At 33.8% G+C, this 17,533-nt stretch overlaps 1 protein-coding gene across 1 annotated transcript; it reads left to right on the top strand.

Moving 5' to 3' along the window:
• The first annotated feature begins 5,421 nt into the window (after window positions 1-5,421).
• Window positions 5,422-6,630, top strand: LOC119840128 (enhancer of split mbeta protein-like). Its single transcript, XM_038366641.1, has one exon. It carries the CDS (start codon window positions 5,459-5,461, stop codon window positions 6,194-6,196), a length of 738 nt encoding a protein of 245 aa, XP_038222569.1. The 5' UTR covers window positions 5,422-5,458; the 3' UTR covers window positions 6,197-6,630.
• Window positions 6,631-17,533: the final 10,903 nt, after the last annotated feature.

Here is a 17,533-nt window from a genome sequence, read left to right on the forward strand (position 1 = left end):
TTGTAGACTGCATTTTAATCTGTATTGTATTTTAATCTTAACATATTTTTAAGTGATTTTAAGTTTTAATCAACATTTTACTAAGAAGTTATTTTCTATTTATAATATGTTTCAGTAGCTATTTTCCTTTTATGCAGAAAATAGATGATGAATGAAAATTTTAGATGTGGTGAAAGATGATGGAATAAATTTTCATCACGAAACCGTCCCTGGGCAGGGCATCGTGACTTACTGTGAGACGAAACGCGTGACCGCTAGTAATGGCTGTTTTTGTCTGCATTTGCGTACCTACCGAACTGAATATGCGATGATGATTATTCTGTTTAAAATGCTGATTTGCTATTTTCAGATCGCCTTATTATGGTTAATCTTTTAGTATGGAGAATTTATTGAAGTTGATTTTTATAGGCATTGAAGAATTGCATTTTAATGAATTATGGAGAGAAAATCTTTTATGTTAAGTCAAAAGTATAAATGTCAAAGAAATACTTTTCATATATTTTAGCACACTATGAGCCAATCATTATTGTGAATGAGTTTCATATATTACTTTCAAGAATGCAAATTAGATCATATTTAATGTAATAAAAAAAATCTTTTTTTCTTCACCATAATAATATTGCAAAAAAAAAAATTGTATTTACAAAATCTAGGTACTTATATGTAGGTGTCTTTTTTGTCTCTGTCTTGCTATTGTGGAGGAATTGAGTGATTATGTTATTTTGTATGTTTGGAGATAGCTAGGAGCCTAGAAAGTGACAGAGGTTACTTTTTTTAATTCTTTAGAATCCGCGGGCGAAACCCGATCTAAAAGATTTTCATTCATGAATTCCAAAAAGAAATCCGAATCGCCAATTACCAAACAATTCCACTCTGATTCATTTACACTATTGCGAAATAATTGAACATCAGATAAAGACACACCATAACCTGCATTACAATCAAACGCACAAAAACCGTAAACCAATTCAAGTCTCAGTTGAATTAACATCAATAAGATTTTTATAGAAAATTCTGACAGCATCCGAATATCCGATACGATTGTCACGCGAACCTGTTGCCCAAACATTTTGTTCCCACAAAATCGCCGTTCGCTTAATTTCCAAATTAATCCAGCCAATGGGTAATTACTAACTTCTGTCACGCACGGAGGGTAAAAAACCGTCGCACGCACGTTTAAATATTGATTTACATAAAGCTGTAAATCTCTCCATCGAAGAATCGTTAATACATAAATGTTTTAATGTAAACGCTGTGAACAGTGAACTGTTACTAAAGTTACGCTGATTCGATAAGATACATGCTTCGGTTAGTGATAAACATTGATAGGAAAATGTATACGATTTTACGTTTGTTTATAAGTGAATAGATTTGGTGTGGTCGCCACTTTCGCTTCTTTAGTTCAAACTGGTTTGAGGTCGATGCATAATTAACTAAACATCCTTATTATAATGTAAATATACGTTCTTAATATGCTTATATTGAGAAAACGTGTAATTTTAATGCTCTTATTGGGTCATAGGGGCATTTAAATTACATCAATTACTAGAAATTTGTTCAGTTTTGTGATATGTTTTGTTGATTTAAATTGAGTCGTTTAAAAATGAATTGTTTTCATATAAACATAAAACAATTCCATACAATTGTTTATTTATAAATAAAATCTACTTCACATTATTTCGTAAGAATATTCATTTATGTGGAATACAAACGAATTACACAGTTGATAACTTGCGGGGACGGGTAAAAAAGACAGTAAAATCAAAATATGTGCTAAAAATAGATATGTCAATTGAATCCCATAATAACATACAGACTATGCGAGTACAGTATTTGTGCGAATGATAGTCATAAATAGCTAATATTTACACAAGTTCGCCTTGTATGTACGATTCGGGCGTGGCGGTAGGCGTTAAGTAACTAAACTTATAAACTGTAGGTAAACTCCAAGAATTTATACTCATATCAAACATCAATTAATATAGAGCAGTTTTTTAATGTCCGTAATAAATATTTTCCAATGTAATGCGGTACAGCTCTCTATATAAGGAAACATCGAATAATGCTATGCTCGAAGAAAAATTATTTAATTGACAGTTCACTAGATATGATTCAAACCTTTAGGCTTTTATACAAATAGAATAAGGCAGTTATTTTTCTATTACGATCACAGACTGTCGATGTAGTTATAAGGCTGTTTACACTATAGTCGTTTTTGATACTGGCAACACTAAGAGCCCATAAATAACAAACTGTTCCAAATTTAATTTTCAGAATTTCAATCCAGGTGTCACAATTGCGCAGCAATATCAAATACAACCTGTTTACACCAAGACCAAGTCAAAGATAAAATATTTATTCCATATCAAGTGCTTAGAGTAAATAGCGTTTAATGTTGATTTTTTATAGATTAGAACGATATTATAGTTATGTCAACACGGATGGCTTGTAGGGTTCAATATACGAGTATTATAAAATATTTAATTGCTTTGAATATCGACGACCGAAACTTTTGAAGGTAATATTTTCGTTAAAGGCACCGTCCCACGAGTTTTATGTGCCTTTAAGTTAATTTCAAACTACGTTTATACACAATTTTATTTCCCTATAATTTTTACCAAAAGGTACATAATTAATTAAGTTTTTAAAAATACATTTATTTATTTCTTATACTATATACAAAATTTATTTAAAGACATGGAATGAAATAAAAAAAGTCTCAATTAATGCTGCTTTATTTTAGAGTTCCATTTGGAAGCAACAATTGTCCTAAAAGGGAACAAAGAATACAATTTCTGAACAGTGACACGTGAACTTTACTTGTGTGAATTCTCCAGGCATGGTATTTTTATGTGCATACGCCTAAGGTTCTTACGTTGCAGATTTTACAGCGGCAGATTTAAAGCCAATGTCAAATATTTTTATTAACCGCAATACTATTTAAACTTCCATGAACAAGAAGTTGCTATAATATATAGTATAAAGTGTGTTTGTTGTACGATTTTTATGTCTAGAGGTAGAAGGATAAAGAGTGATATAGGCTACGTTTAACTCAGGTGGAACTTTTATTCTGATATTTTTATTGACCAAGCGAGTAATTTTTGGCGCTAACTGTTTATAAAAATTAAACCCAAAGAAATTTATTATCTAAACAAAGCTATATTTAGGCTTGCAAATATCACAAAGTGAGCTCTTTCAATCGTTGTTCTGTTTTAATAATTAATCAATTGTCAAAACAAATCTTTTAAAATTCAGAGACGCGGATATAAACGAGTAATCATTAAACGACGTATATAAAAGAATTACCTACAGATATACGTTGATATCAAAGTTTCCCACGAACGCTATCTTAGCACAGGACAGCGTGGGTGCAATTCGGTAATGAATAAAATAAAAAAAATGTTTGCGAGAATTTGCGATAAACGCGGCCACGAAGGTCGGAGGTCCTTGCGTCAAATCAACAAGTATCCACGCGCTAATATATTCAACGCGGCGATTGATGAAGTGGAATTTCTTAGAACCGTCTCACTCACAATGGAATTATGATAATTTATCGGTTGGCTTGTGCCGGCTGAGTGTGTGGGAACGCGCAAGGCACGAGCTTTCCCACGACACGGCGGCACGAGGAACAATGTCTTGCGGTGTATGAAATCCGGCGTCTCTTACGACATTCCTCTTTGGATTGAAAAAACACCTTCGCTAAGATAACAGCGTAAGCGACTTTCGCGGCGGCGCAGCGGTACTTTTCGCTGCTCGAGGAGGCCCGTTTTGTTACTTAGGACCTTTTGTGGGTAGGTGTTGGGAGACAGAATTGGAGTAAGTAGCGTCACGGCAGTTTAGACCGCACAATGGCTCGGTTTCAAATCGACTAGCGGTGCTGGGAAATCACACCTCCACGGATGTAGCGATTGTTATTGTTTTGTGACTAATTGGGTTTGATACTTGCAAAACATTGAATGTCATTAATTGTACACATGTCGGAAGATTATTATTACACAATGATGTATTAAGTTAGTAACTACATAGTATATGACTGATAAAAAATGCGTTTTATTAAGATGTTGTGATGAGAAGAAAAAAAAAATAGAAGTATCTTATAGATATGCGACTGTAAAATACAAATAAGCTATAAAGCTATTCTAAAATATAAGCGCAAATAAATGACATTATGTAGGAATTCACGAACCTGCAAGTGGCCATTTCATGTCTACAACCGCATGCCTTGCATAAAGCGCTAAATCTAGTACATTTTATAAATCACTGATAATGAACATTAGCTAAGTAAAAAGTTAAAGCAATTTCTACCCGTGTCTGTCTGTCTGTATGGAGCGATAACGCTGTGTGTCGCCAAGACCGCCGCGCCGTTCCGATAGGGTTGTCACCTATAGGTATAAATATCTATTTATATTGTAATAATTGCTCTACTTCTAACTTTGCTTTGATTAGGTTATCAATGAATTAAACACAACATTCATAATGTGTTAATGTTATACATTATCTTAAAAATATGAAACAATTTATTTTTCATCGCTTTTTTTTTTCAAAAGATTCACTAGCAGCGTGAGGTGCGTCTATTCACTATTTATCTTAAATAATACTAAAACGACAATTAAATGCCATTCACGTATCTTTTCCAATTTTTTTTTATTTCGTATTACGCTTACTTCTTTTATGTTTTCCCCTAAAATTCAAGATACAGGAGTGTGACAGTGATTTAGTAAGTTGCCACAAGTCATATTATGAATGACGGCTTGTTCTAGACCCCTCACGACGTGCGCGGAGGGTACAAGTGACATTGTAAGACGCGCTGCCCCTGCGTCTGCGCAGTAATCTGGAGGGAACGCGTGGGAATATCACTAGCCAGGTGCGATCAGCTGACACCCCTAATAGACTGAACAGCTGTAGAGTATGACGATTTTGTGTTTATTATTTAAAAAAATAACGGTTATTTATTAAAAAATTAATATATATATATATATTTATATATTAACCTGCACGACTTTTCTAATTAAAAAACATGATTTTCTTTACAATATAATAATTATAAACCACCAATTATGCTCATTATGTTTTTCAATACAATTAGTATGAATATTCTTAGGCAATATTAATGGGAAAATCAAAAAAAAATGTTTGATTTTCAATTGCATTTACTTTTAAATAAAAGTATTCATTATTTGAAAAAGATGTATTTAAATAATAAATACCTATATTTTAAAGTATATAACTAAGTATATTAATGCAAATTTATTTTAGTAAATTTTATTATCAAAAAATACTGTCTTCATAATGATAAGTATAAAGTATTAAGAAAAATTATAACAGTACCAATATTGTGCAATGCGCCACCCCTATTTTTATCACGGGCGTTTTGCCACTACGTCGTAGGGCGCATAAAAGCAACGCAACAAGCGGCGCGCGCGCCATTCGCTCAAACTCCGTCGCGAGAGCAACACCAATGATTCTACCTGCTCGTACCATGTCCCCACACGGGGCCTTCCACCCTCCCGCACACGCGCACCCAGACGAGGAACCCGTCTCCCGAACCTATCAGTACAGAAAAGTTATGAAACCAATGCTCGAAAGGAAACGTCGCGCGCGCATCAACCGATGCCTGGACGAACTCAAGGATTTGATGGTGACCGCGCTCCAAGCTGAGGGCGAGAACGTCTCCAAGCTGGAGAAAGCAGACATCCTGGAACTCACGGTCCGCCATCTACATAGTTTAAAACGCCGTGGACAATTAGTGCTGAAACCTGAAATGTCGTATGCGGAGCGCTTCCGCGCAGGATTCGCGCAGTGTGCTACCGAAGTGTCGCAGTTTATAACAAACGCAACAGTGGCCGCGAACGCTATGCACAGACAGGGTCCCGTTGACCCCCAAGCTGGAGCAAGGCTACTGCAGCATTTAAGCAACTGTATACGAAGATTGGAAACTCCGCCTGTCGTTCAACCGCAGCCGATAGCGCCTAATGGTGTGGCTCGGCCGACGCCTGTACAGGCGATCGCACCGGCTCCCGTTCCTCCTCAACAGCTGCAGAGGACAGTATTAACGGAGAGGAGTTTGAAGAGGCCCATGGAGGAGCCAATTGACGTCGAAACAATTGGCACGAAGAGACAATACGCGCCGCCCTCGCCGCCGCACAGCCCCGCCTCCGAGACTGACTCCACCCAGTCGATGTGGCGTCCGTGGTGACGGGCGCCGGCCGGCAGAACCTCGCCTCATGATCTCGCATGCTCTCCATCCAGGATTGTGTCAACTGTGTGATAGTTAAAAACATTTTGTTGTTTTACCGTTAACGTTCCTAGAACCGATGTGTGTTATCGCATGAACGCTTTGCTTGTTGAAGTTTGTTTTTAATTTAATAAAGTTAATCTTTTTTTTTTCTTGTTCTAAATTCGTGTTATTTTTTCAACTTCAACGTCTTCCGCGTCGGGGATATGCATTTATTGTAAGACACTTTTAAAGTACCGTAATGTTAGCTGTTAAGTTTATTACTGTGATAACTATTCATAGTATTCAGTTAAACTTTGTTAGAACTCTTAGGATTGTTAGAATTATATAGAGACGTTCGCTTAGACTTTATCGCTATTATAGACGAATAATAAAGAATGAGTTGTATTTATAAAACCTTCTTTTGTTTTCAACTCCTCGTTACAATCAGAGATAACACGAACTGGACATAAACGATAAAAAAGCATAAGAACTGGCTGTATAAAAACCGAAACCCATAATTTCAACAAGATGATAGCAATCGTTATGTAAATTAGTTATTGATAAAATCGATGTGCTTGCGCGATAATTATCGTAAGCAAGTTCCACGTCGAACAATAAAAGTGTTTCATGAAATATTCAATAGTACATCCACTAAATGCCAATTCCCACGCTGTCTCCACGGCTAGCTTCGTAATGTTCTCCAACTGTTACGATATCTCGAGTTTTGAGAATTGCTTATCATTCAATCTAATATCAACTTTTAAGTCAGAATCAGAGAGATCATTGATGCATAATATAACAAATTTACATAGTTCGTATATAATTTGTATTTTTAAATGCTTTTAATTACTTATATCGTTTTCACACTGCATAATTTATAATATCAGAAATCCATATTAAACAAAATTCATTATAATAATATAATGTATTCAAATTAATCGATAACTCATGCAGTTTACAGTGTACGCTGTTTAACATATTTAGAAAACGTTTATAAAAAACGTTTCATGGAAAAATATATCTATCTATGATGCTGAGATAATACGAGATTCATTAGATAAAAGTTGTTAAAAGAACAACAGACATTTGTTTATTAGTTCTTATTAACATTTTGCGACAAAAAATAGTTTACCATACATAGTAGCAACGATGTAGCTTTCTAATCGCCTATTCAATTGTCAATGACAAGTTTTGGACCAGCAACTCGCAGCATTGATTATTCGTCCAACCAGTCAAAGTGAGAAGCCCTTAAATCTTTTCATGCTCAATAATTACACCAACCGAAGTAGCATCGCCACAAATTGGTCCGATTCTAATTGTGAGTTGCGTGCCGAGCCGTGGGAACGTGAAAATAATATAAATAACCTCAATTCAACTTAACGTTATTGCCGTGAGATATTTGGTGGAAAATTAACATCGTTCCAGAGTTCATTGTTTCTGAAAAACAATTTATTTGAAGCAAGCAATATGATATCTTAATGTTACTGCTGTATGATCATACGGACGTACGGACAAATTCTGTGCCGATTAGAAATCAATTCGAAGGTTTACTAAATCGGGTAAACGATTTGTTGGCTTCGCAATAAAGAGGTCCTATTTTCTTTTTTTTTACTATTAACAGTACAGAAATAAAAAAAAAAACACAAATTAGAAAACACAAAAAATCTAACATAATAATCTCTCAACTATGAATGGAAATGTTTTATTTTATAATATAAAAAACAAGCTTTTCAAGTTCAGTTGTTATATAAGATGGATTCATATAAAATAAATCTAACTTAATCACTTTGTCCATGCAACCTAATCCTTAATATTATGATAATTTAAATCATTAGGTATGTGTATAAGCGACCCAGAAGTATAAACGTTTTAGTTGATTTTTATCATTTCGACCAACCTCTTTTAGGTTAACCGAAACTCAGATACAGTGTAGGTTATAATTCAGTAAATAAATACAATTATCACCAGTTGATTACAATCTAAATAATAAAATCTGAACGACCTTTCTTCATGATGTTTATCAAAGGCGTAATATATTTAAGATACTTAAACATGTGACCTTAAAGACAGCTTTTTTCCTGTTCATTATGTTTATATAATATATAATAGTTGTCCATATTTGTGTAGATGACGATGTAGTGACATGATGTGCCTTGTTATAAATCTCGCGCCTTAAATCCGCAGAAGTAAAAGCCAAGACACTATCTAAATTAACAGAGATGAAATATATGTAATATATAGATATCACGGGACACGCATTTTAAATGTTAGTAAGGATGCGAAATTTTTAAAGACAAGAAAAAATTCGATCACGAGGCGGGATTCGAACCCGCGTTTCTTATCTAAGCGTTGCTACGCTTAGACAAGAAACGCGGGTTCGAATCCCGCCTCGTGATCGAATTTTTTCTTGTCTTTAAAAATTTCGCATTTATAAAGCATTTCAATGCTATAAAACTAAAAATTAAAATTGTTAGTAAGGATGTTTGTAAAGGATAATCTCAAATGCTACTGCACTAATTTTATATATTGTATTATTCCGGTTCCGATTTTGTACCTTTTTTATCCTAATTTAATTCTTTGCTAGTTTGTTCCGAAGAACGTACGTTTTAGAGATTATCGCATATTAAATTTAAAATACTACCCCAGTTTTCTTTTCGGTATAAATGTTAGGGAAATTTATATATACGGATATTAACAACAGAAGACAAAGATTTTCAGTTTGGTTTCATTGATAATTTTCGATGTTGGGAAATAATTGAATGCATATCTTTTAACAAAACTAGATTTATGTATGTATGCATGTATACATGTTAAATAGTACAATCTACGTACTACATTACATGGGGGCATCATAAAATTTTATAAATGGTGTAAAAAAATACGAGTTTAATTTTAAAGAAACAAATACATTGAAATTTGTTACATCTACGTCACCTAACTCTAACTTCTTTATAATTTCATTTGTTTACCATAACTGTTAAATGATAACTAAAAAATGTACTACTTTATTTTTTTATGATTGCAACACAAAAGCTATGATTGAAAACCGAGAAGTTGCGTCATAAAAATAAGACAACATTGTTTTCGGTAAGAAGAGTCGTTAAATTTATTCTGCATAAAAAGCAAAATTAAAATTTATCAACTAGCTGCCATCTTGCATAACCCAGCTTTCGGATTTGCTTGTTTAAGCCTATGAAAATAGCAGTATTACAAGATAATAAAGACTCGTTAAGTTTCATTCAACGTATCATTGTATTATATTGTGGTTTTAAATAAAAATTTTATCTGCCGAGATCCTTTTAAACATGTATCATAAATTAGCTTCAAATATTCAAAAACAGGTACTTACTACACACAAACTTTTATTTCTTCAAATATACGTTTTATTGTTACACTGGACATTGGCGCAGTCCCTCCGTTGGGTGAAGCCATTAACAAAGAGAAGAAGAAGAAGTACTTCTTATTGAAGCACCTTTGAATCGTCATAGTAAGTTGGAGAACTTAGATAACATAAGAGCTCATAAGAGTAATAATATAGGATATGAGTTATTTTATTGAGTATATTACTATGTGGATAAACTTTCAATTGCAGTAGAACTGCTCGAAAAAGACGTTTTCTTAATTATTTAGACCAGTTTTTAATGGGACCATATTAAAATGATTGGCCCCAGCTTTGAAATAGAAAAAGAATCGCTTCACCCAGTAAAAAAGTTATCAGCTAACAAACACACAAATCCTTTCCCTTTTGGAAGTCTGTATGAGAATATGGCAAGGACACACAAACATGGTCAAGAAATAAAAAACTTTGTGACATGTTTATAATGGATGGATTATGGCCTGAACCCTCATAGGAGGCCTGTGTCCCAGCAGTGGGAGCATATATTGGCTGATGATGACATGATTACATGGGCTAAAATCCTTATAGTAAACCCGTTCTGTATGTATCCATCGATACAAAAAATATGTCTAATTAACATAATCGTCTCTATTTTAAGTGTTAAATGATAATAAACATTCTTATAGCGATGGTTTGTGATTTCGAATACCATTCATCAAACACGTAATTTAAATAAATTAATAAAAATGAATGGAACCTTGATAGCACGAGGTGAAACATTACGTTTGGTTGTATTATAATTACCGTCCGGTTTATTTCGCTTCAGCACAACGCGTCACGATTTTCATTATTTTTAAAACCTCGAGTGAGAGATCCACGATGCAATTAAGATTAACGTTCGTGTGTCGGGTATTTTTTTTAATTTTGAAATGGCGGTTGAAGTAAGCGTACTATCACGCTTCAAGATATCTAGAATATATAGGATTTATGTACTTAATCTATTCTTCTGGTATGTAAGGAAAACATTTTATTTTATTTTTATAAAATAACCCTAAACCTAGGTTACAGTGAGATAAATATCAACGATGTCAATTGCAGATCTTTTTATTAATTACTTTATATTAAAGTAACATTATCAATTTTGGTGAAGGAGTTTATTAGTAAAAATTGTTATAACATTTTAAATTTAATGTCGCGTGTTTGATTTTCTAGTTGTACATATTACATTCATAACGCTATAATAAGTTTTATACTTATAGTAGTAGCTAAATCTTTTAAAAGTGCTTTCACAGTTGAAAGAGTAGGAAAATAGTTTAAAAACGCGATTTGACATTTATACTATCCACAACTTAATTAAAATACACTGAATATTCAAAAGCCATAAATATCTTATTAAAAAGCATAGCATCGCTCCCAGTGTTGAGATATAAACATAAAGCGATGCGGTGTCGATCTGTCAGTCCGTCGTGAGCGCGGCGCGCGACCCTGTCACGCGTTGTATTGCACGAAAATACAGGTGCGGATTGTATGTATGTAACTATTTGTTTATTTTAATATATACAGAGGATACAACACAGTTTATAATGGCGCAAACAGAAACAAACTTCGGTCGAGGCGTGTATTTTGCGAGAGACACGATAGAGCAATACGTTAAGTTTTTGTCACGTGTATTGTGTGAGTCGCAGGTCCATCTGTCCTCTGTGAATTACGTTTATTTCCATGTTCAGCAGTTTTGATACGAATATTGTTCCAAATCATTCAAATAATTTACACGAAGGTACGAAATGGCGTCATATTATAACGTTATAAAATTGCATTCAGTAATGGTAAACTGAAAACCTTGTTTTCCTACGCATGACATTATTGAAAATATGGCTTATTGTTTATATCAAATATGGGATTAACAGAAATAGTGTCAATTTAGGAGAACACAAACTTTATTTTTAAACACTCATCCTGCAAGTCCGTCCCTGCATTTGGCTCGCCACAGGCGATAGTTTTCCCACGGTCGCGGCCGCTTCGTGCTCAAGTATAGAGCTGCCATTTGCATGCCCTCCCCACCGCATTACACAACCAATTTAACAAGCACCGCCGCTCTAAATCATTACTTATCACGCGTCACCTATATAACTCGGCCGGGTTAACAGCCAATTCATTAGAGGATCCGTAGTGGCGAATTATACAGATTACTGCGTAATTGTGATGAATCGTTCTCATCGTAATGGGGTCTTGTTGGAACCTGTATGTAGTCTATAATATGCGTTAGTGAGCGTCATGAAACATTGTGAAATATTCTGTTTATTGTAGCAGGATAATTATTTGTCACAATAAGTATACCTAACGCTCGTAGTGTATTTAAAAAAAATTAAACAAAAAAAACAAGAAATAGAAGTTTGTATAATAAAGACCATTGCAAATGCTTGCTGATAAAATTAAGAAAAAAAAAGATATCTAGGTATTAAAATATAAATCACTAGACGCTCGTCCAGGCTTCGCCCGGATATCAAGATTCTTGTTTTATCCCAGGGGAGAATTTAATCAGGATAAAATAATCCCATCACTAAGTCAGCTATACCCTGTCTGTGTACCAAATTTCATCAAAATCTGTTGTTTCAGCGTGATTGACGGACAAACATACAAACAAAGAAACTTTCACATTTATAATATAAGTGTGATTAGCTTTAGCTGCTTTAGTTCTGATTTATGTTATTTTATAGCTAACTGTACATTTGTAGGTGTATAAATAAATTTACTAAAAATAAAAACTGGTATCCGTATAATGTAATAATTTCAAAAATATATCCTTTCACTTATTACTGCCAATACCAAAATTTATTACAACCATTGCAAGAATCATTGCTTAATGTTAACCAACGAATGCACACATTGATGAAAGTTAATATAATTATAATATCTAGTCTACCAGAGAAGCAATCGCAAAGGTTGTAATTACGACCCGTGCCGCCCATCCTCTTCAATTCACTGGTCATTTAATATTAAATTAGTGGCTTTTTGAATTCCAAATAGGTTATATTTCATGAGAAATATAATAATATGATGTTTTTTTGTGTTATTTAATAAAAATATCACAATAAAACTTCTATTAAGAAAGTGTTTATAGATTACATACAGCATCCGTATGTAGTAGTCGAGCATGCTTAGGAACGAATTGGGACAGCTCGCACCGGGGAAGTACCACACCCCCACAGAAAACCGGCGTGAAATAGCAATCTGCTGTGTTTCGTTCGGTGAGTGGGGGAACCGGAGGCCCATAACCTTTTCCTTACCCTTCCCTATATTCCTATCGCCAATCCTCTCTTAATCCCTTGGCAATAAGTCAGCAATCCATTTGTAGAGGAGTAATTTGGCGTGATTTGTAGGTCTGCAATGGACCTTATGCCGCGCTTACCATCAGGCGTCTCACCAGTCCATTGCCGACTGTAGCAAAAAAGAAAAAAGCTAGCTATATGTGTTTATTCATTTGGTTTCCTGTTCTGAATTATGTACCATCCATTAAGATACCATACCTTACCACCTTATGTACCATGTGACGAATATGGCAACCAAAAAATATGCACTCTAACTTGCTCTATGATGCCCAAGATTCGGATAAACTACTTAAAAGGGGCAACATATTATCTCCTCTTATAAGATCTTATTTACTATTTGATGTCCGACTGTTCCTTTTTTTATGTAATAGCGTATCGTATAATATAAGAAGTAACTATACTGATTCCTGTTTGTTCGTCTGTTTATAAGCCATGACGCTATAGCAAGCTTCTGATTATATGCAGGCATAGAAACTCTGTCAATTCGTTGTCTCTTTTTAAGGGACAAAGAGATAATGAAAGGATTGGCGACGGGAATGGACTGGGAAGGGAGAGGAAAAGGATACCAACCTCCGGCTACCCCACTCACCGTACGAAACATAACATTCTTATGCTTCTCTATTTTGTCTGTAATAAATATGTATGTATATACGTATAATAAATAAATATATTTCTTTGAATTTACTGTACTTTGTATGCTGGAATCATTCATCAGTTTTTGGCAACAATATCAATGTTACGTCCGGAAACCCCAAAAGATAAGAATTTACGGTAATAAAAATCAGTGTAGTACGGCCAACTATTTAAATAAATGTAGTTGTCGAAAAATAATGATTGCTTTTTAGAAAAAGTAAGTCGATTTATAAACAATACAACAATAAACGCGATTACGACCGGGCCGTTCAACCGCTCGATAATGCCCAGCAATTTGTTTTCTAACGGGCACTTTTTAATTTGCCGCCTTCAAAGCGGTAACTTTCGGCACGCCCATTCAGAATCCAACACAAGCCAAACAATAAACGCAAATAAACATAAAATTCCGCTAATGGACCAAAAGAATCACCAATTGCGCAAACAAAAGTAAAATCTGTTTCCTTATTGAAAACAATAAATCGCCGTGAAAGTATTATACTGGCGAGTAAACGATGAAACGGCGCCGTTTATCCACGGGATCGTGATAACACATAAATTTATAAAAAACCGAATGAGCTATCACTGTTTAAAATACAGCACTTCGCGATTATTGAGAAACCAGATCGTCTTACGTTCCCACGCCGTCTTTTCCGGCCGAGGCGAATTTTGACAGATAACTATAGAATCACTAACAACGCGAGTACAGACAGCAAATGTTTCAAGATTAATGAATGTTTGATTGGTATTGTATCTACTGTTTGATTGATAACTCTGATAGATGCTGCAATCATTGTTAATTCGTGTGTGCTCATTTCTTTTATTATAAGAGCGAATTAAGTTTAAGCAAATACATAAAAATAGTCATTTTATTGGCTTAATATTACATATAAAACATTCGCGTAAAATTTATTGTGTGTGGATTCTTTGTGTCATTTATAATTATCCTTTTTTATAAAAATTGCTTCCTCAACAACCTTAAACCTCTACGACTTTATAACATATAAATAAAACGAAAACACAAATACAATGTTACATAATTCGACTGTTCCCAAATGTTAAACACTCACCAAAATCTTCAAATGTATTTACGCAAAATCCCAAAGAAATCACGTAACATCTTGTACAATTCATCTTTGGAATGAATAGACAAATGTTTTTCTGCCGACCGTACGGTAAAAAAGTGACGGTATCAATTAACTGCGGCGCCGCACATCGCCAGCGAGTTCTGTAAACTATTGATTCTGGTTTACAAGCCATTAACTGTTCTCCAAGGTTTATAAGTGTCTAAAAAACCCCAATTAGCTCGTTATGGCGCGGGGTGTGCTTTCGCTATGTAAATAATGAACGCAATTTATACGGTGTAAAGCAAAGAGTTTTTTATATGATAAACCTTTTTGTTAGCGAGTACATACTGGCTGTTTGTGGTTAAATTTTTTTGAAAAAAAAAAGAGTTATAAAATGTTGTTTATCTGAGATTTAATATATTGTCTCTGATCTATACTTACCTTAGAATTCTGTGGCTAACGAATACCTATGTATGTAAAAGATAATCTCATGTGTAAATTCATGGAAGTTTAACAACTCTCGATTAATGTTCCTTCAACGCGGACAGAACCGGCGTTGATTGCCAATTGGGTAAAACTTTATCTTATGGAATGTGCTAAATCTTTTTCTTTCCCCTTCTCGGTCTAATGTGTCGTATAAATTAAATGGTCTTATAATATATCAAGCCATTCTTGTGTATAAGAAATAGTATTATATACCTATGATTCTGTTGATTTATAAGACCATCTTCACGTTTAAGTACGTACATTTCAAATAATTTTTCTTTAATAACGCTCCAACTTTATCAGCACTTACATCACAAACACTTACGCGTCCTTAAAAAGTTCCTAATTTGACGCATCGTGTTTGTTTAATCTGAGCTTCGGTTATATTCTGCGAGCCTGTTATTCAAAGCTCGTATTGTTATCATTGACATTGCTGTGTGAGAACTTGATGCGGTTAATTTCCCACGCGTGCCAGACAAGATAAACAAAAACACCCACGACTTTCGGTCGTCTTAATGAAGCAATTATGGAACGATGTACAGTTATCAAGCTTCTTGGGTATCATGACTGCCTGGTATGTGTGCAAAATCCCGTGCTTCTTTATTTGCGTTTTAATCATCAATCAACATTCTGCATCCTTAATAGAATGGACATAGCAAAAATTATTTGGACAAATTGCCTGAACACACTGAAAAATTGAAAATTATTACAATATTAAGATAAATTCAGGAAAGCATTGAAAAAAATTGTTTATTCCTCAAACAAAATTCGGACACCCAGTCATTATATACATATTTATTGTGATACTTGTGTGTGTATTTTTTTCCTGTCATCGAAATAAAAATTTCGAATGAAACGGCGCAATTTCGTCATCTGCAAATAATCTCTTTTTAAATTTTCAAGTATTCATGTGTGTTTTGTAATCTATAAAATGTTTATGACATAGAGATTTTATCAATTTAAATGATGTAACATTTTATTATTCTCCGAACAAGTTTACCACGGTACAGTGTTTATTATTTTATTTACGGAAATGTTAGGAAAAAATGTGTCTTTTACGATATTCGCCTTACTAAGAGGCTGGTAACATTGCGCAATCTCTAGATACATATTTATTATAAAACGTTAACCAGATCATTTCTGTACATTAAATAATATGTAATTGAAAAGGGTAATTGTTATGCAATACCACACATAACATAATACTATACGGATCCCAAAATATGTATTAAAGTATTTAACTTGTTAAAATTAAAAAGGGCAGATAAAATTGTATTTGGTGATAGATTAAAAATGTAAGGTTTTCCTTAAACGAAATCAGGGAACAAAAATAGGGCATTTGCGAATAAATGTGACTATAGGTCTTTAAAATTAAATAAGGAATATGTATAATGTTTCAAAATAAGCATTTTGTTAAAATATATAGTTGAGAAGATATATTATACAATATACATCTAAATTCTCAAGTCGTATAAATTACATAGTTCTTCTCCAAAAACCCACGAGGTACACAATTGTCTAGTCCGCTTATCGAAGCCAAGGGCGGATACCAGTTTGTGAAATAAAATAATAAAGATAAAATGATGACAAATCTTACATTTAGCATTATTGCAAGTAAAATAACAATTACTACATTAATTCATGATTCATCAATAAATAATTTAATGAAATAATATGGTGCAATTTATGTAAAAAGAGCTCCTATATAAATAAATTACATTTCCACGAGACCTATGTATGCAAATTTCCTATGCTGGTAACAATATTTTATTTATATATACAAGTTACTGACAATATATACAGCGTTATAAAGATCTCCCAATATTTGAATTAAGTTTAATAATTTATTTGGTATGCTGGTATTTAAAATTATACACAACGTTTTACGGTTGTATAAATAGATATTTAATGAACAAAAAGGCGCGAGAAAGGTTTACCAATTTGGAAAGATTGTTTTTCAACTAAAGGCCTCGATGGACTGAAGACTGAAAAATGGCAGAAAGACAGCTAAAAACATTTTTTTAGCATTACTTCAGCTAGATTACTAGTTTACGAATAAAATAAGTGCTTTAGCACAGGGTGCGGATTCAAGCACTAATCATGACGATAGTAATAAAAAGTTTCTAAACAACTGTTCAAATTTGACACCGACAGACACCATCCTCATTGGGAATTGTTATTCAAAAAGTAGAAATATAATAAGAAAATATCTATGAGCTTTGTTTATTTAAACTACGAAAGCGATAAAATCAAATCGCTTCGTACATAACGCTCAAATGAATTCGCGAGACGAATCTGTATTCTCTAACCCGTCTCTAACCTCAGAACGGTACCGACATACATAAAATTTATTGTGTCATTTGTATCCGCATTGCATCAATATATTGAAATTCACACAACGCTTTTTTGTAGGCGGGTCGTGATTTGTATGCGTTAAAATTTTTAGTTTTTACGGTTTTTCGCAAAC

The sequence above is a fragment of the Zerene cesonia genome, chromosome 5 (genome assembly GCF_012273895.1).
Source record: "Zerene cesonia ecotype Mississippi chromosome 5, Zerene_cesonia_1.1, whole genome shotgun sequence".
Lineage (NCBI taxonomy): Eukaryota > Metazoa > Arthropoda > Insecta > Lepidoptera > Pieridae > Zerene > Zerene cesonia.

Excerpts from the sequence above, each read along its gene's own strand:
- LOC119840128 (XM_038366641.1), top strand. The coding sequence starts at position 5,459 with ATGATTCTACCTGCTCGTACCATGTCCCCACACGGGGCCTTCCACCCT.